We start from the raw sequence: 21122 nt of genomic DNA, 5'->3' as shown, positions 1-21122 counted from the left end.
CTATGTGGACCTTTGGGTTTTTGCTCCTGGAAACAATGGAGAAGAAAAGTGTAATATAAGAAAAATAGGCTATTCTGGTGTGGCACCTTTTCTCTTTTGTATTTCTTCATTCTGGCTCGGAAACAATTTCAAAATGCATTTTAAACACAAACCTTCATACTGAAAAACAAATGTAGGATCTTGTAAATATTGGTACAAACTGAGTTGTTTTTAAATATCTAATACTTATTATTTGCTCTTGGCACCATTCATTTTATAGGCTGAAACGACTGAAACTTTAAATACCAAGACGAAGTCTTAGCCAAAAATAAGCAACTGTCATTTTTTTTACCAAATGATTCGTACTAATTTTGAATGTTAGTCCAGTCATGCTCTTCACACATGGGACTATGACATTTCTGAAGTGTGTAAGAAATACCTCTTATGCTTTATGAGCATTTACTCATCATCACTTGCCTATTTATGTCAATATTTATTGAGAAAAGTAGTTGACTGACGTTCTCCACAAGCATGCCATACAGTATCGTGCTTGTGGATATAGATGACTATATCACTGCAAAAAGCATCACAATAAAAAAACATTATATACAGTAATATGATGCATAAGGATTATAAAAGAACACAGATGCTTTCTGCATGCAAAATTTACTTTTCATGTTTAAAACCGTATCAATGCCTGGGATAAACCGTTATTACAGACGTCTGCTGAAATGAAAGAAGTTGGCATATCTAAACTCAAGCACCAGGGAGCTGTGCCAGTCATGTATAAACGAGCACTCGATTAGGTACTGTATTTTATGTTCTGCAAGAAGGACATGGCCATTAAAAGTCTTACAATATGTTGTTTTATAGAGGGACTTGATCTGTTGATTTGAGTTAATAAAGTTGCCTACTTAAATCCTTAAACCTTAAAGAACCCCGTACGGTTTTCTGTGATAAAACACTGGAAACCAAGTCATGTTTGCAGGCAGAAACAAAGCCTGCAAGAGGTTAAATCAATGTCTCTACAAGCCAGCAAAACAAGAGCATCACATTTTAAAGGACCTTAAGGGTGGTACTTCATTAAAAATAAATTAATCTGTATTAATGAATTATAATTTAATTAGGAAATCCAGAACTATTTTTTATGTATTAGTCATAAATTTTAACAGTACAGTCTAACCAAATGCTGTCAAACAATGGCTTGATACAGCATAAACCAATAAACTGCTGACATGACACGATGAATAAAATTTACATTAAACAGAATGTAAAGTGCTTTTTACATCCTGTAATAGTCTGAAGGTTTGAAAAAAGGAAGATGAAGCAGACTGTGAAGTGTTGAGCCAACAGATTCAGCAAGCGGGATTAATAAGCTTTCAGAGTTCAACAAATCAACTTGCCTCTGAGTTATTTTAGTGTTCTCTGAGGTTAGATGAACACATTTGCTGCAAAGCAGATGCTTGCTAATTGGTCAAAGCTTTTCCCAGTACCAGTATTTCCATCCGATTTTACATTTTTGTGATTTTTAACCCACGATACCTCATTAAAGGCATGCCCTGGCTATTTTGGTATGGCACAGTATATAAGACAAAGAACGTGCAGTGGACATGGTCCCAATGACTTCTGAGATATAGTCATCTGATTTAAAATAATGCCCGAGCACTTGGGAATCACAACATTTTTCCAGCCATATGGGAAAGACTCTAAGGGTTATTTTTATTCCCAGGGTGAACACTACCTAGCAGAACTGGGACAAAATTTTACATTTCATTCAGCACTTTTTAGTAATCTCTAATGCTACCTGAAAGCTGGATTTCATGAATGCAGTTCTGGAGTATGTGTACTTACAAGATATTATATACAAGTAGAAACATGAAACACTTCTTTTATATTCTAGATAAAACAAATATATGATCTGATCTTCAAAATCAAGCAATTCTACATTAGTTATCAAGAGTATATTTTTAAGAAGATTTGTTCTTGCATATATCCTCAATTCATACACTATATCTATGTTACACACTACAAATGCAAAATTCCTACTGTGGTAAAATCATAACTTAAATACCACCACCAGCATTTTGAGCATTTATAGCCTGAAATATTATTGTTTGTTCATGAAAGGCACAATGTGTATCAAAATAGTAACGTGCTCTCTCATTATAGCACAGCCCTTTAGAGGTAGTTATTAGGTAGTGTTGCATGGCTTCCATTTTGTTCATAAAGCCCTTTTACTTCAATATCTGTATTCTCATTACAGAAAACTTATACTGCAGAAATTCTATTAAACAGTTTCAGTACACTGCTATAATGAGGCAGCTCTGTATTCAAAAACATTAATCAGCAGAACTTCATCTCCAAGGACATGTAACACACAGGCAATAGGGAACGCTGTAGTTAATTGCAGACACTATACTTGTTGCAAAAAATATTTTATAGGAATTTATGTGGAAGAGAAGGCACATGCAGTCCTCTTCAGTTCAACAGCAAAAATGTTCAAAACGAAGCTTCAAATTAGGAGCAACAGCCACTTTTAATTGCCAGCTGTGAATGACAACCAGTACACTTCAGCAACATAATCTTTAAATTGTTTACAGAGTGAACAGAAAGATGGATTTCATGAAATGCAGTTCTGGAGTACAGTGTGTGTGTATTGGGTATATATGCAGAAACATGAAACACTTTTCTATTGTCGATAAGACTAATATATGACCTGTTCTTCAAAAACCATGCAATTCTACATTAGTTATTAAGATGATATATTTTTATGACTTTTTCTTGCAAATATCCCAATTTATACACTATGTCTTTGTTATCAATGGGGTAGTAAAATGTCAAAAAAAATAAAAAAGGAAAAGCTTACTTCACATTTGTTTTACTAAGGCATTCAAGCTTGTCCCACAGCTCCATGTTGGAAAAAAGTCTGTTTTAGAAACATTCTTAAAATGTATCACTCAGACTGGTATGCACTGGAGTACTTACTTGACAACCTCTGGCCAAAGAAAAAGAACACAGTCATCAGTGTTTCCCAGACTACATTTAAACCATACACTTATGTATGTCACACATAGATTGAAGGATCTCCCCTGGCATAGTCATTCTAGTTTATTTACCAGTTTAAAATGACTGGGTATATGGCGCTATTTACATGGTACGGCTGGGATTGGTGTCACTGCCAAAATAAATGAATGATCATAACCATTGTGCAAGGCTACTGTCCCACACAACATCGATCAACTTGTAATTTAAACATCACAAGTTATGCAATTATACAATACTTGAAAATTTTCAAAAATATATACACTACCCAAAAAGTTCAGTTTTCTTAATTTCAATATTAAACATTTAAGAAGCGAAGTTTCCTTTCATCATTTTACCCAGGTTTTTTTTATATCAAATGATCACTGTACACAAACCTAAACAAACACATGGCTTCGTTTTCAGAATTTGTAAGCCAGTGCTGTATTCATTACACACATGACCTGTCAAGATCACGAGTCAGGCGAATGTGGGCTCGCTATGTGATGTTCACAGACCGGCTGTAGATAAGACACCTGGAGTCTCCACTGTGAGAGGCTGCCTCATCAATGGGAAAGGAAGACAGGCCATAGATGTGTGGCCTGACTGACCACTGGCTCAGCTACTTGACTGCTGGGAAACCCATGCCTGGAATCAAGCAAGAGGAAGCATCTGCCACACAGGAACCTCATGAAAAACACCTGGCAAACACATCACATCGCTGCTTTTAAACCTCCTATATTAAGAGACTACTCAAAAACAAATACAGCAATTGGCTAAGATATTATTCAAAGAGAATGGTTAGTCTCTCCTGCTTTTCCTTTTGATATATTCCATATCCAGTTTGATTTTTAGTTATCTTGTGTTTTTGTTTACTATTGTGCAACATTTGCTTCCTCAGTACGGTCAAAAGAGTCAACATACACTTTCATTAAAACACGAAAGTGTACAGCAAAATCTAAACTGCACTCATTTATATACGTAGCTGGATTCAATCATGTTTAACTAGCAATGACTTGATTGTTTGAAACACCCCTCCGCAATATAATTTAGTGTTCTGGTTCCAGTGTTAGGTAAAATTACTTCTTTATAAGGTAATCTATTACAGTTACACTCCTTGGGGAATGCACTACTTTTTAAAAACAAATTGGTGGATTTTTTTAACAATGTTAGTTTAGTAGTACATGTATAGTTACAATTTAAAGTAATCGGAAATTTTATCTCTTAAAAGCAACATCTACCGGTGTCTTATCAACTTGCAAAAAGTAATCTATTATACAAGTGACTGTTTTAAATGTGATGAAGTACTTCTTAAAGTACTTTGTCTCCCCAACAGTGTCAGATTGTAATGAAAGGTTCCTATTACAATAGACCCATTGGTAACTAATAGAATACTCTATCTGTTGACTTAACTTTCAAAACCTATATTTTTGGAAATTTATCATTTGCTCTGACAGGAACATGACTATGGCAATATTACTCCCAAATCTCAAACCTTTTTTCATTTTTTTTCTTTAGCACTTAAACAAGCATTCAATATTTAGGGCATTCAAATAAACACTGTAGCGTGAATTGGCCTTTGCCCAGTTCTTGCAGTACCTTATCCTTGAATTTATTTCTGTCATCTTGATGTCCCATATTGCTTCAGGCTCTGTAGGTTTGACTTGCTGTGCACTGGATTCCTGCCAGATGGCTGAGTCTACAGTACCAGTTTAATTTGCATAATGTTCAATGTAAAATTTTTCTACACAAAGTTCTGCTGCTCAGAGATCACCATTTTTTCCCAGTATTACCTGTTCTTAATCATTAAATGCATGTCTGAAGAAACTGTTTGAAGGGTGAGGGACATTTATGCTTAGTCAGTAAGCTAACAGGCTTCTCTGCTACAGGCTCTGCTGGAGTGTAATCAAGGGGACAATTCCAGAGTTTGAAAAAACTGTCATATTCAATACAAAATAAAAAAAAAACTGACAATCACAATTTAGGCAAACAAGTACACTCTCTGCAGTAATTGTGAATCCAATACAATTTGTATGTGCAATTCAAATGTTTTAGATTTTAAATTGTTTTTTACTGCATTATAAGGAAAGTAGTAATTAGGAAGATTTCTTTTTCATCAAACTAAACAGCTCAGTAACTCTATCAGTTACCAATTCTAGACTTTAGCGTAACACCACACTTAATAAAAGCAGTATACATCTCACATCAAATGAGTCTTTTTGTAAAGCCTTGGTCATTCAGAAATCTGAAGAACGCACAACTGTGTATAATAAGCATATTATTATCCAACCAAAGTAGTCTGCTAAATGCAGCATCTCAAATAAGACACAAATCAGACTTGGAATCACTGGATGTCCAAAGTCCAAATGTGAATCTTTCAAACCACCTCAAATCAAAACTTGTGAAAAATACTTAAATGCATTATACTTTGTGCAATGAAGTAATTGGAAAAAGAGGAAAAGACAAACATTAATGATTTTACTAATTAGATTTCTGTATACCACTGTTAATTTTCTATTCTTTTCTCAACAGAAGATTATTTTACTACAATGTCTCCTAGTTTTTTGTTTTTTAAAAATGCTCATAATGGTAAGAATGGGAGGAAGAATGTACCTGATGGACAGTTCTGTCTTTTATTCCTGAGAAATAATTAAAATAAAGATTTATTTTTGCATATATGAAGACCATTCTATTATATACAAATTTTTACTTCATGTAAAAAATGATAGAAATACTCCATGTTCAGATGTCTGGATTACTTCAATATTTTTTGAGTATATTACCATATTTGACTTAAATCCAGGTAGGATTTTAAATATCTAATTTATTTGGTAAATTACGGGGTTTTTTAGGGTATAATGTGGATCAAAGCAGTATTTTGGGTTAGATGAAGTCCTTCGCTTCACACATTCGTAGGAGGTTTAGTTTTGTCCAGTCACAGCTGTCAGTCACAGCTGAGCCAGAAGCAAGAGTTTTCTGTGACAGTGATTCAAGTCTGAGCTCTGGACTGTTTATTTATAAATTTATTTGTGGAAAATGGAAATCTCCTATACTAAAGGTCCACAATCAAGCAAAAAAAATCCTAAGATAATATAACAGAAAATGAGACTTTATCACCTTAAATGATACTTTCATATACATTTGTACAATTTCAGGTTGAACAATGCAGGTTGCAGATTTAATTTTCCAAACCAACAATTAAAAAAAAATGTTTTTTACATCGAAATAACCAAGCCCACTAAAAAGTGATCAGAGATGAACAGATTTAAGTTAGTCGTGAGCTGATTTGGATAAAAGCCTGAGACAAATAGAGGAATAATTAATAACAAAATCTAAAATGTCTTTGTCCCTTTTGCTTAATTGTAACTCAGGTCACATTCATATTAAAATTATTTTAATTTAGGTATATTACGAGGCTGATAAGACACTGGTTCGCCCTTGGCTACAGTTCTCCAACAATGCCTGTAGGATGTTCAGAAGCATCATTACCGTAGAGAATCCCCACTGAGGACAATAAAGAAGTCTTACCCCTTCCCGAAGGCACCTCATTAGCACAGTGTAGGCGGCTGAAGGAATGGCCCAGCAGTCTCTGGAGTGTTCTTTCTTCTCCTCCTGACGAGAGGCAGAAGGAACAGCTGTAAGCCTAACACAGTAGTCACACACCCTAGTCACACTACACGCAGAGCAATTAGGGTTACAAACACAAGTATAATTAAAAAAAACAAGAGCATATTTTTTACAATGCGTTTTTTTTTATTTAAAAGTACTATAAAACACAAAGCTTGCATCTTCACTGGAGGGCAAATCAGTTCCTAGTTGGTTGAAGATACAGTACATGAAGGATCATGTTAGTCAATTCTGGAAAAAATTAAATTGCACAAAACACTTAAGCAGACAACTTCTAAATAAAGATTTTGTGTGATCATTATTTTTTAAATTGAATTTTCAATACAAAGCCATCTTTTTAATGACATGTAGGACATTCTGTAATAAATGCATGATATTGTAAATCACAGATTAGCTTGTAATGTCATTTTGTATTTTTTCCTTTATAAATAATCTCTCTCACTAATTATCTGAAAATTAATTAATCTTCCAGAACATAATATTGGGACATTCCAACTACACACAAACCATATTAGTCCTTTGAAACAAACAAGCTCTAGTATTGTTTACGAATAAAGGATCCTTATGGGCTGGCAACCAATATTTTCATAGGCCTTTAATCTTACTTCAAGAAATGATGCATCCAAAAAATTTGGAAAAAAAATCACAAAAAATACAATAACACTGTTCAGTATCACGTGTATGCTCAATGGAATGTCCTGAGTGCTCTGACAGTTTGTTTCAGGACATCTGTATATGTGTAAATTGTTCATTTAGCATAAAGTTCCTCGGCATACCTAAAGATGGGTAAGTGGGCTTACTGATTAATCACTAAATAAGGTGCTCTCTACTTTTGACAGATACAAACTGCTCATTGAACAAGGCACACATGTGCACCACACTTAAACTTCAAAATTAACAAATTAATACAAGAAAGGTTACAAATGAGAACAGACTGATAAGTTACCAGTGACTAGGTGAAGAAAACAAAGGATTGCATCCACACTTTTCTTAATACTAGAAAACTGCTATTCTGTAAAGATGTGTCTCTTGGTTTTAATCCCAAATGAACTTCCAGTTAATTGTGCCCTGAGGTCTTTATTTCATTGTATACAATTTATTAGCCTAACTAATACATTGAAATAACCTTAGCGTTTTTTTCTTCTCTTGATTTTAATCCTCCACTTTATACTATGTACCACAGTGTGTTTTTGCACTTGTAGATTCACCACATTGGTCAGAGGATACAAATGATAAGTCCACATAAACTCTTTGGTGCATCCCAACCGATATTTCATGTGGATATTTGGCCTGCTATCATGTATTGCTTTGCACATTGAATTTTAAATGATACTTAACTACATTTTCTTAGTTGTCTGCCCAGTCTTGCACAATGCATGTCTTGTGTTACATTACAATGCTTATACCCCCTAGTTCTGTACTTAAAAGCCTTCAAGTATTCTCAACTATAACAGAGTCAAGACCACTCTGTTTACACCAATCTCATAAATTCATTTATGACATGATTCCAGGCAGAGATTTGTCCTCATACCAGCGCTTACTGGTTTCTGCACATTCATACTTACATACACTACTGTTGTGGCTTGCTCAAAATAATCCTTTTCTAATGTTTTCTAAATTTGTGTCACAAAATCGTAATACCATACAAATATTTAACAATTTAACATTTCTATACTCTTCTAGGTCATAGAGATAAAACAGAACTGCAGTTTCATCCCTCTTCTTGTGGAGTGTTTTGACATTTCAAATCCTCCATTTTCATATCACTGGGAACAAATCAATTTCTGATTTACTGCTAACAGATTGTAGCTAATGATCTATAAATACCACCCTCCATTTCTTTAAAGAAATTCTTGAAATGGTGAGTTCTCCTTCATACTGAGATTTTAGAGCACTGACCAGTTTCCCGCAACAAGAAAGGAACAGTGTATTGTCTGCATTTTACCTCGATCGCTTATTCAAATTGTTTTTCTCTTTAAATCACAGACCTGCATAAGTTCTTAAAATACATTCCTATTCAAAATCTACCTCCTAGCAATGAACCTAATGCAGCATAATCACACAAATAAGATCAATATTTTCTGCAATATCTCTCACGGGATCAATAAAGTATTTATCTATAAATCATGCTCTCTTGACATAGATACACGAAATGAATGCAATTCTAATTGTGACTTAAGTAAATATTATTTTAAACAAAGAAATCAAATAAAAATCACAGAAAAACACTACCTCTTGTAATATGAGAACGGATCTTTCAAGATGTTTTTTCAATCATTTTTACAAACTCTTCGGTTTGTGTGGGTCCTTATGCCCAAGCACAATGATGGGGACACCATAACTGTAAAAAAAAGGTGCTGCCTTTCGGTTGAGACATAAAACAGGTCTTGACTCTCTTGTTGTCATTAAAGATCCAAGGGCTTTTCTCAAAAAGAGTAGGGGTGTTACCCCAGTGTCCTGGCCAAATTTCCCCCTGGCCTTTACTAATCATGGCCTCCTAATAATCCTCGCCTATGAACTGGCTTCATCACTTTGCTCTCCTCCACACTGAGAGCTGGTGTGTTGTATGGGGAGTGGACAGGTGGTGGGGGGGAGTCCCTATGACTTGTAAAGCGCTTTGAGTGGAGTGTCCAGAAAAGCGCTATATAAGTATAAGGAATTATCATTATGAGGAACTAACCAAAGCTTGGTGAAAATCTAAATACACCATATCCTTTGCTCTGTGCGTCCATTATTGCTGTTGCTTGTTCAAAGAACTCCCCATATGACAGTTAAGCAAGACCTCCCTTTTTTTCACTCACCTGAGTGAAATGCGTCTCATTTCCGACATCAGCCACTTCCCTTTGCTTGTCCAAATATTTTCCATTATTGTTATGGAGAACATCCTTCACAGTTCATTTTCTGCGGTAGCGCTACAATTAAATTATTATTATAAACTCCATGGTAACATGTCTTTCTCTGTTCCAGCTTGTCTCATTTACCCACGGCGTGGCCCTGTGCTGGACCTGGTTTCTGAGTTCAGTCCCAGGCTGGGGGCGTGTACGTGGATTTGTCATGTCCCCCATGTTTGTGAGGGTTTACAGCAGGCACTCCAAGTTAGGGTTCACTTCACTTAAGTTAACACTTAACAGGCACTGTGGAGAAGTCATTCTGGTCACATGCACTCAAGGACATTTCATTCTGTGCCTGGGAGCGTCCCCTGAGTACGTTAGTGTAAGGGTGAGAAAGAGCAGCAGAGAAGCTCGATGGACCAGTTGGCCTCTGTAATTTGTTACCTTCCTAATGATCTGATACTCATCTTTCAGGCAAAATGCTCGTCATTCCGAGTTCAGAGAGTGAACCTCTACTGTAGAGAAATATTTACTGAGCTTGAAATTTATGTAGTGTCCCAACATACAACAGACATGAATGCCTTTGATCTTGTATCTAAAATATGCCACACATTCAACAGTTATTATACAATTATATAATGTATAAAAAGATGTATATGTTAAGTAAAAAGAATGCATAAATGTTTTGATTCTCAGGGCATGTGAAATCTCAGTATTACACTGAAATTAAACCACAAGATACACGTATTTCTGAGTGCATTTCTTACTATTATTTTGTATTAACTTTCCCAAAATTAAATACAAATGAAGATGTGTTTTGCTGGTAGTTAACTGAAACATTTCTCAGAAAAAATCCTATTCATTATCAAACAAAGAAAATAATATTCTAGGCATTCTATCACACATGTAAATATATTTCACTACCTTATATTATCTATCATAGCACAATACAGTGGCTTAGTCTTCTTTTTCACTCTTCGTCCAAGCTCCTCATTCAGCTTTCAATGGGGTTAAGCTCAAGAAACTGGAAAGGCCAGCAGATCAAATTCGGAACTCAAAAGGATTTTTTCATTATTTAGATTTATCAGGGCTGATTCCCCACAAGGTACCTTACTGCTGGTACTGCATGACAGTGAAGAATGGAATGATATACTTTACAATACATGTCTCTGTTTTATTTACAATACCTGTGCATATCATTTGAAGGGAAGGTAAAAGATTCCCATATCATCGTGACCACGTTAGTTTTTACCGCAGACACTATGCATAATTTTGACAACTTCTGCCACATTTTTGTACTCGCCGGTTTTCCTTGAGCTGAAAATTTTAAACTTTGTTTCATCTGTTCATTGCACTCATCACCCAGTGTACTTTTCCACCTTTATTAATTTTCTGTGAATATTAAACATTTTCATGAACAGAGGATTTCAGTTGTTCCCTGACAAAGGCAGTAAAATCAATACACACTGTTTGTGGCCCACTGCATCTCACAGCTATTCATTAACATACACAGCGGTTAAGTGAAAGTTATTTGATAAAACGCTACCAAACAAACTATCACAAGAAAAAAGAGTGTCAGATGCATGAATCTTAAAGTAAAAGAGTAATAACACTGAGGGACTATAATGAGAAGTTAGGTTTTAAAGTTTAAAGGTTATGTTTAGCCAAGGTTTCACAAATATAGGAAATCAATCTGCTCATCTGAAGGATGCCACTCAGTGTGCAGTGCTGTGATTCATGCACTTTCCTTGCAACAACAAATCCTGCTTTTCCAGTAGCCTTGAGCCTTTTCTGCACATAGGTTCTTACTAATGCACTGCTTGGTGTCATTATTAATGTGCTTTTTATTGCTCAAGAACCATGGTTTGCTAATTGGTCAGAAGCAATTAAGAGTGCTGTTAGTAGTTTAGTGGGTGGTAGGCAGAATGTACAGGTATGTAGAATATCTTGTTCAGAAAATAGTTCTACTTTTTCTACCCCCAGCACAAGAGAGTACTTGTGTAAATATAACTGGTTGAGATTTTAAGGTTGCATGAAAAAAAGCAGAGCTAGAAACAGTTCATAGATTTGGCAGATCTGCAACGCAGATAAGCAAATTTCAAAACCGGCAGTTTCAAATTGGAAAGGCAAAGACTGACCTTTGAATATCTTACCTGGTTTGTAATAAGGCAGAGGAGTTCCCCCAGTGAAGGAAGTAAACACTGCTTCAGCTTGCTGTTTCTAAAGTTTTCCCTGATCAGCTCAGTGAACACAGCAACTGTCTGAGACAGTATCACAAAAACAAGAATACAAAATTGTATTAAGATTCAAGGCTTCGCTGGATAAAGATTTGGGTAAAGACAACTGAAGAAAAACAATGCAGTACCAAAAGCCAGACAAACTCCTACAGAACCCACCCTGGCATTAACCAACATAAACTGGCACAATACCCTTTTAGAAGTGATTTTTCATTTTCCTCGTCTTGCCCCACACAGTTGCTATTTCAAGATTTAGACAATGTGAAGATGGAAAAGCATGTAATGAGCACAAATACCACCTGTGTAACTACAACTAACATGATGCCAATTTTCCAAACTTGATTACCCAGTAATTTTACCAACATGTATTTCACAAGGTATTGGAACATACAGTACCAGCTTACAGCACGCCCAATGTAAATCGCCCTCTAGCTATGAACTGGTGAGAGAACATTTAAGTAAACGACCAATATAATTACATGTGTGCAAGGGAAAACACCTTAATCCTTAAGGGGAAGAAATAATACTGGACTATATATACACAGTATATCAACTGTGACACAACACAGGTATGGAAAAGTAATAATGAGCTGCATCATCAAGCACCATCTTGTTTTTAGAGTGTGCCTGTCCATTTGGCTCTACATTAATATGGCCAAGGCAGCCAAAAGGTGAATAACAAGCATTTACCTATTATGGAACAAGTAATAGGTTTATTCCATGCTCAAAACAGAACAAAGGAAACACAACGTTTCAGCTGTGGAGCCTTCTTCAGGTGTGGGAAGGCTCCACGGCCGAAAAATTGTGTGTTTCCTTTCTTCTGTTTTCAGCATGGAATAAACCTTTTTCTTGTTCCTTTGCAGCCTACGCAAGCTGATGCAGCTACCCACCTGAACTACATTTACCTATTATACTACACTCCATTAAAATATTTTAATATCCTAACCACTTACGGCATACAGCCGTCTAATATGATAAATGTTTAATTTCCAGACTGTTGAATTTTAAATTGGCATTTTTTCATGGAAGTAACAGGATTGTTGTGACTAGCCACTGCAACACAGCTCTCAGCAGGGTGCTATGCAAATAGGATACATCTCAGAGTGACTTCCTCCTCTGAATAAATAAAATAAACGATGACTTTGCAAGGAGCAGATGTTACTGCTATTTCTAATGCAAGGCGTGTTTGGCACCGGATGTTCAATCCAAGCTTTTACTTTTCAGGAGAAATCTAGAGGACTGTGCTGCATGCCAGTTTCCCAAAATTCATCTTTATCACTCAAAAGCAATCAGCCCCCAAAACAATTACTTAAATGGACTGTGCAAGCAGACTGTCAACAGTCCTGATAAAAGAAAACAGACTTCTTACAAGGCATTTCTGTTTAATAAAAGATGTTTCAGTGTTGTATTTCAAACAGAACAGTTATTTATTATTTTATACTTCAAGCTATGCACATGGTGCACAAATGCTAGCACGGTGTTTTGTACTTTTAGTTATTAAAGATTATTGTAGGTTATTATTAGTAAAGTATGACAAAACTAAGCACAATACATATTAAACAAAATATCCTTATATGGCCCATTTAATTTAACAACATTAAATTAAATGTTTTAATGTCACTATAACAACATTAATATTTTTATAGCAGCAGAAGCAGTCTGATGCAAACACTTTGATACAAATTCTTCCACTCATAAATATCTCAACACTACTCCTCTAACATGTGGGGTCATGTGGAATTTTTACAGATAACCCTATAAGAAGGAAAAAGTGCATAACACCTCTAAACTTAGGCAAGACTTTAATGTCCATTTAAAATGTACAGTAATTAGAACAGTAGCTAATGTTTACTGGCATGTCTCTACTTTTGTTACTCCTACTGTATATAACTAAATACTTCAAATATTTTTCCTCAGTCAGAACTCTCTCAGAAATAACTGGCACAAAACTGAAAATCTAGAACAAGTCAGCAGGGAATAGTTTGAGCAATTAGTGAGATCCAGAGGAATGAATGGTCACTTATGTACACTTATTTCCACTATATACGGTTTACTATAAGAGAAAGTCTATGAGAAGCATAATTTCTAAGTAATGGAACGCAGGCCACAATCAACAGATGAAGATCAAAATGGTAGAAGTAGTTTAAGCAGAAAAATAACTAAACAAGATGATCAGCTTTTTCATTTTTTATTTAAAAAAAATATTTTAAATGTTTTTTAATTCCAGGGCTAAATGTTTCCTATTCTGGGCTCAACGTGATGTCGATTTCAACTCCTCATGAATTTTATCCATTCGTTTCCCTGCTGCAAACACTCGAGAATGGGTAGAGTATGCAGGAGGTATGGTTTCAGCCCCCAGTCCCCCAGGTATGCATGCTCACTAGGTATCACCAAGTGCTGGCTCACTCCTGCATCGGGGGACATGCAGAAGACCACAGGGTGCCCAAGGCCGCCGTGCTTTTGTGCGCTCAGGTTTGCCCAGGGAGTCTGCCAACAACAGGGTCTGGTAGATTGTTCCACCCAACGGCCTTTGTGTCGTTAGCATGGTTTCTTGCAGCACCCACATCCAAACAGCGTTATTTCTATTTTAAGCTTCATGTCAAAGAGGATGCTCATCGAGGCCACCGAGTTTCAGTCTATTTTCAATATGAAAAAAGGCTAGGACAAACAGTACTTGAACAGTACTTTATTATTATATTGCTCCAAATGAGAATAAAGCAGAGACTGCCCTTTGAAAATAAACATGTATCATATGCTCTTTACTGATAACCTTTCAAGTAGTGTGCACACATTTTAGCACTTGCTAAATAAGGCATCGTGATATGTTCATAAGAAAACAAACATAGCCTCCTCTTTAGTCATTTTGTGACATTTTAGGTCTTTAGATCCGAAAAGATTGCTCACACAGACCCCTGTAAATTCATGACCCAGTATTGAGATTGCCCTGAAACTTCATGATGAATAAGTACTTCATTCTGAAGTAATCAATCAAGTACTCTGCATCTCCCCCAAGCCCTTAACACTATTCTACAAACTTACAAAACAGCACAAAAATTCTTATTGCTTAGAGTTCAACAGAAAGGCTTCTGCAACCAGGAACTCCCTTGGTACTATACTAATAATAGACCAGATTTTGAGCCAGACACTCTAACTCATTCTAACTGCAATTATAGGAAATACAAGAAGCAATTCTATGAAGGTTAAGAAAGTAGCCTTGCCTCTCAGGGGAGAAAAGGTTTGAATCACAGTCCATATTGATTTGATGCAGTCAAACATAATTTCAAAATTTGGGGTTAAGGCCATTGGGGGAATTTTTTCTGCCTGGGACAGTGATTAATTTGACACTCAATTAGGAGCACATTTAAGTATTTATGGGCAATACTGAGAGGGAATCTAAAAAAATGCGGACATTGGAAAAAAATGAAGAAAACACATTTAAAACTAAAGCTCTTAATCTTTTCATGGCTCAAATATAAATTAGCCCTCTTATTAGTCCCTTAATCGTTGTATGGTTACTTATCGTGCCCAATTTAAAAAACTATGGTGTCTTGATACAAATGCCAGGATAAACATAAAAATAAGAGTGGTTATCTGAAAGTTTTTTTAGTCTCTTCTGGAAAGAAAAGGCATGACTAACAATGAGCTTGTATCTCGTTTAGCTTCTCATGTTTGCAAATTTGTTATTTTGATATTTTGTCACAGTGACACAGTTTCCAGGAAACCTGTCGACAGCTAAAAATTATTTTAAGAAACTCTCTCCTCATCTGAGGAGACAAGCAACAGTGATGGTTAAAAGTTAAAATGTTAGTTCATCTTGTCTTTATAAGCATGCAGACTCAGAATTGTCTTTTTCTAAAAGGAATTAACATAGAACCTGGTTTTAACCTGCAAAACAGTTCTTATAAACAAATGTAAATCAGAAATCAAACAAATCTGATTTAACCAAACAACTCAGCAACTTAAAAGTAGTTTGCCCTGAAGTATATACATAAGTGAGTTGACATTGGAATTAAACCAGCTGACAAAGGTGGAGTGAAGACCTCTATATACTTGTAGAAAAGCCCATCAACAACTCTGTCATACCAGCTTCTATTTGAAGGCTGACAATGAAATCATTTCACATTAACAAAACATTATTTATCAATTACTGATTTTGACATTTTAATTGGTTACAAACATTAGCATGTAACCCAACTGTTAAAGAAAGCCTTGCTGTAGTCTTTCGTACTTAGTTCCTAAAATCCATAAATCAACAATTCAGGCTGACCCTTCGCATCTGTCTGTTTCTGCACCACTTAACTGATCCGCAGGCTTCTTGATGATTATTGAATCACTGCTCACATAAATCGAGTACTGCACACATTTTCTGCAAAAAACGGACTATTTTAATTAAATGAAAATCTTTACCACGAACATTAAAAGTTTATACTCCATTGATTCCAACAGTTAAGGTATTAAATGCCCTGTACGAACAGATGGCAATGAAGCCACCAACAGACAGTTTTAAGATTAGCTGGACTTGTCCTTACTTTGAATTGCTTTTCTTCCAGTGGAAATTTTACACTGAAGTGTGAACACAGGAACTAAAATGGGACCAGTATATTTGACCACATAGTATACTGTAAAATATTTTTCAAGCCAAACCCAGAGTACAGACAGAAAGATTGCTTCAAACAACAGCAAGACACTCAGACTAGAGTGGCACCTGAAAACCAGATTCCTCTAGTTTTCAATTGCCACACTACTAACAGAAAAGTATAACAAGGCAGAGGAACACCAATAATTCTACCACAAGACCCTTCTACAGCACCTATTTTTAAGACACCACAGCTTATGCAATGTAGAAAGGATCAGAATCGAAAAGAACACTTGATCCACAGTGAGATTTGTCCTTCCCCAACCGAAAACTGTATATACACAGTACATACAGTATGCATGCACTTATGATATGAAATGTAATAATTAAATTGATAAAATACATGGAAATTTAATATTTTATAAAGTTGTATATATATAAAGTACGTATTATATATATACACGTTTTCATATTTGTGATTTTAGAGTCACTATATTACCTAAATTACAAAAATATTACAAACAAAACAATGTAAAGCCATGCTAAAGCTGATAATGTTAACAAATGATGTTCATCACTCAGTTTATAATGTTAATAATAACAATGTAATAATAAAAAACTTTAACAAAATGCAAATGTTCATGTATTATATGGATACGGATGTCCACACAAAGGCCTATGTAACATTTCTAAAGCCAGAATCTTCTGTGATACATTGCGTTACTAATTCCAAAGAACAGAGCCAGTTGGAAAATGAAATCAAATATAAAAAACTAACATTCAAAAGACTGTTCTTTTCCGCTTACTTGTGAACTTCAACACAGAAGTTTCTATTCTATGAGAAGTAGATGGATAAAAACAAATAACACTAATGACTATAAATAAATTCAAGTATTAACAAACAATGTCTTTAAATTGCATTAAAATCAGTAAAAAAAGTTTACTGTTATTTAAAAATAATAGACCAAAAGTGCCTTCTCCGTTCCTGCTGTGATGCGAGCTGAGACAGCAGGCCTTCCCTGTGGTCTGCGCTTGGCACAGCCCACTATCGCCCAGGCCTGAACTGTCTGGGTGGTGCTTATGCACCGCCTGCAATTTTCCCAAAGAAGCCCTGCCCCTGCAAGAGCCAGGCACCTCAGTTCAGGGGGAAATGACCCTCCTGCTGTGTGCAGCGGGCGTCTGGAGCCCTGCCAGGCCAGCGGATAGCCCTCTGACTTTCAGACTCAAAACATCTTGAGGCTGCAGACAAAAATCAGGGCAAACAAGGACTGAGTAATCAAAACTACAAAGCAATATGATGTAGAGTTCTGCAAACATTCACTAACATGTAACAACTGGTGATTTACTGAATTCACCGCCTGCGTTACTGAAACAGCAGCACTTTGCTATGGAAAACCACATAAGCCATGGATCATGCACAGAGGCGCCAGTTTCTACATCAAATACAACCACTTTTAACTAATTAACCACGATGCATTTTGGTATTCTTTGATGTTATGTCTATACATCCCTGAACACGTTTCAACTTCAACTGCAAGACTGTGAGACTGTACAGCTGAGTAGCCCTAAAGCCCATTTATGTCTACTTGTGATAGACTCACACTTCTACTTCTTAAACAATATCAAATTTATTGCCTTTAAATTCAACACAAAATCACCATTTCAGGCTTTTATACCCAGAGCAATAGGAATCCTACAAGTTCTGTATTGGGGTGACATCTGGTGTTTATCTTTGATACTGCAGGACAATTTTAACTGGGAACCAGCAGATTTGATTTTTCTTGTTAACTTAAGTGGGGATTCTATTTCAAGGTAATTTGCCTTTGATATCCAGTGGATTTTAAGTATTATATGAACATGAATATTGTGTACAGTTTTGTTCACCATGCTACATATAGATATAAGTGTTCTGGATTCAGTCTAAAGAACAGTGGGGGAAATGTGGCCAGGACACTGGAGTAACATCCCTACTCTTTTCAAGAAATGCTCTGGTATTTGTAATGGCCACGGAGAGTCAGGACTCACCCAATGGACAGCGCCTTTTTACAGTATATTTCCCCGTTACTATACTGGGGCATTAGGACCCACATAGACTGCAGGGTAAGCGCCCCCTACTGGCCCCTCAAGCACCTTTTCCAGCAGCAAACTTTCCCAGGAGGTCTCCCCTACAGGTACTGACCAGGCTCACACTGCTGAGCTCCAGTGGGCTGCCAGTTGTGATATAGTTGCAATTTAAAAGTAAGAACAGAAGATATGTTTTTTTTACACAAAGTGGTGTGGGTATTGAGAACAGACTTGTTTAGCCATGTTGTTGAAGCTGAATGAGATCTGTGGATCAGTTGAGTGCGCTGGCCATACTGGTCATGCCTGTGTTATTGTTAAGATTCTGCATAAATAAATTCACATTCAATTAAAAAATACATTAATGTAGTTTATGTAGCATGCGACATACTAAATGACACACCTCAGCTGAAAAATAGAAATCCATATGTGTCAACTCAATTTTAGAAATGACGTCATGTACGCAAGAAGCAAGTAAAGGTTAATTCCCTGCTGAAAAGAGAGGAAAGAAAACGCAACATTTCAGCTGTGGAGCCTTCTTCGGGTGTAAAGAAAAGAAGAAGCACTTACTTCTGAAACAGGCACATCTTCATTCAGCTGCACTGAGTGGGAGGACAGTAGCCCGATAACACGGATTACTTTGGCACGCCTAAAACAAAAACGCAGCAGCAAGGTGTTCCTTTTATCATCATTATAATGAAACTTCATTTAAAAGGTCACTCTTATCATCATATTAGGACTCAAATGTGTTGAGGAAGAAATAATTTTTATAAGCTTAAGTTCTAAAACCAAACATGGTACTCTCCATTTCTGGAATCATAATGAACCACTGTGACGGGTCAAAGTACTTTTTGTGCACCTGAACTAATTTAGGTTTTCCTTAGCAAAGCGTTGAATACTCAATCAATCAAAATATTTTATTTTTCTTTCCCATTGTGACCAAAAATATCCACCCTAAAAGAGGTCTTACATTACTTGTAATTCAACAGCATGGGGTCATTATTGGAGGGTTGTGAATGCTTACGCAAGGCATTAAACAAAACACTTCGTATTTGAACACCTCAAACAGTCACAATTGGACATGCTTTAAAATACAGTAAATTCACAAATTCACAAGCATTAGCTTTCTGAGAGAAGTAGCAAGCAATATCTCACACATGAAAATGTGCATTAGGTACGGAAAACACAGACAACTAACTATAGACTGCTTAAAATCGCCTACTCTTAGGCAAAGGGGAAATTAAATGTAACACAAATTCGCACTTTTCGATGCAATTTCTTCATTTCCAAAATAAAAAGATACAGCATTATCTTACAATTTATGGGAAAACATTAACTGCATTCTCCTTCTTAACGAAGTATGTGCCGCAGTGTCAGCAGAGGGCACTGCAGAGAGCACACCTGCCATGCATTCCTGCACGAAACAGTTGCTGGGAATTCAGAAAGCAGACGCTTGTGGTTTAACAGATGGAATCCAGTAATACTCACACATCCCAGTTAGGAGCTGTGCGCAGCTGCTGGTTTAACAATGGGAACTGTTTGAAGGAAAAGAAAAACATCAGAAAGGCAAACGACAGGCACAAACCTGATATGCTAATGCAATACTGAACACATTTATTTTGATCTAAATTTTAGTTAAAATTTTTTTTGGGGGGGGTGCAGAGCGCCATCTGGTGGTCGAAACGTGCAAATGTAGTCTAGCAGGAAGGCGGCGTGTGGCTCAGAGGTGTATGGCAGCCCAGCAGGCATAAGGTCACGGCAGGTCTCACTAACGTCATACTTTCTTTGAAGGGACTCAAAAAGAGAAGACTTAGGAAAAGGAGCTGTATAGTGGCACGGGGGCCTGTAGAGTCAGTTTGGAGGGTGAGCTTCTGATGAGTCTTTTCCCAGATAAACGCTTGTTTCTCTGTCTGAGCGGATGTCAGTGGTAGTGACTTAATGTATTAAAAATGTATGTAGTGTACTTTGCAGTCTGTAAATATTAGGCTGGGTGTTGTTTCCAGCTTTAAATACCAGCATTTCAACACACTGTCTATTTATTCTTCAAACATGAAATTATTCACAGAAAAATAAAGGCGGCACATGGTGTCGCTCAGACGTTTTATCACCGTTGCTGTGAGCCAAGGCATTAGGAAACAACTGGTGATTACAAATTGGGCGGGTATGAAACAAAATTTAATCAGGATTCCAAACATTAAAAATTTATAAAAACTCCAGCTTCCGGCATCCATCCAAACTGCTATTGTTTAACTTCCTCCGGATATGGAATTTAACCATCTACATAGCTTTTCTGCTTCCTACGATTTGGGGTGTTCACGAAAAGCTGCAAACAAAAGGACTTCACAAAATTAAAATGAAACTAGTCTTAATTAAGGAAAACGAATGAGCCAGATTCAGCTGTTTAAAGACCACATTTTGCCCCCCAGACTGTGGGTTCATTGGATATAACTGGTAATTCCAGACATGTGCTTTCCTTAATTAGATACAAGAGTCAACAGGGCACAATGTCGTTGATAGCTACTGCAATGCATGGCATTCAGAGCATGTAATTGGCCCTGGGCTGATACACTTACCAGCTGAGAGTTTAGCAACCTCGTGGCTACTTCCTTATGACCAGACACAGTACAAAGATAGCAGAGCAGGTTCAGTTTGGTCCGGGGAGCTCCAGCGTTCTTATCGCCAGATTCCAGAGACGAGGACAGCTGCTGCAGGAAGCTGCCCCACTCCTTATCACTCAGAGACGCCAGCTTCTCGGCTGCAATCAGCAGAGGAATGAGGTCATGAAATTCC

General features: G+C 36.5%; 1 protein-coding gene across 1 annotated transcript in view; it reads right to left on the bottom strand.

Moving 5' to 3' along the window:
* ulk4 (unc-51 like kinase 4) overlaps positions 1–21122 on the bottom strand; it is a 112489-nt gene that overhangs the window by 78992 nt on the left and 12375 nt on the right. Inside the window, exons 15-19 of the mRNA XM_088928437.1 lie at positions 20906–21087; positions 19821–19867; positions 18903–18981; positions 11612–11719; positions 6529–6612 (exon numbers count right to left, since the gene is read on the bottom strand). Coding sequence (XP_088784563.1) covers positions 6529–6612; positions 11612–11719; positions 18903–18981; positions 19821–19867; positions 20906–21087 — 500 coding nt within the window. The remainder of the gene's footprint in view (positions 1–6528; positions 6613–11611; positions 11720–18902; positions 18982–19820; positions 19868–20905; positions 21088–21122) is intronic.

Source organism: Atractosteus spatula, chromosome 12 (assembly GCF_055471065.1).
Source record: "Atractosteus spatula isolate fAtrSpa1 chromosome 12, fAtrSpa1.hap1, whole genome shotgun sequence".
NCBI lineage: Eukaryota > Metazoa > Chordata > Actinopteri > Semionotiformes > Lepisosteidae > Atractosteus > Atractosteus spatula.
Note: the sequence above shows the minus strand (reverse complement) of the source record. Positions and strands in the feature narration are given on the sequence as shown.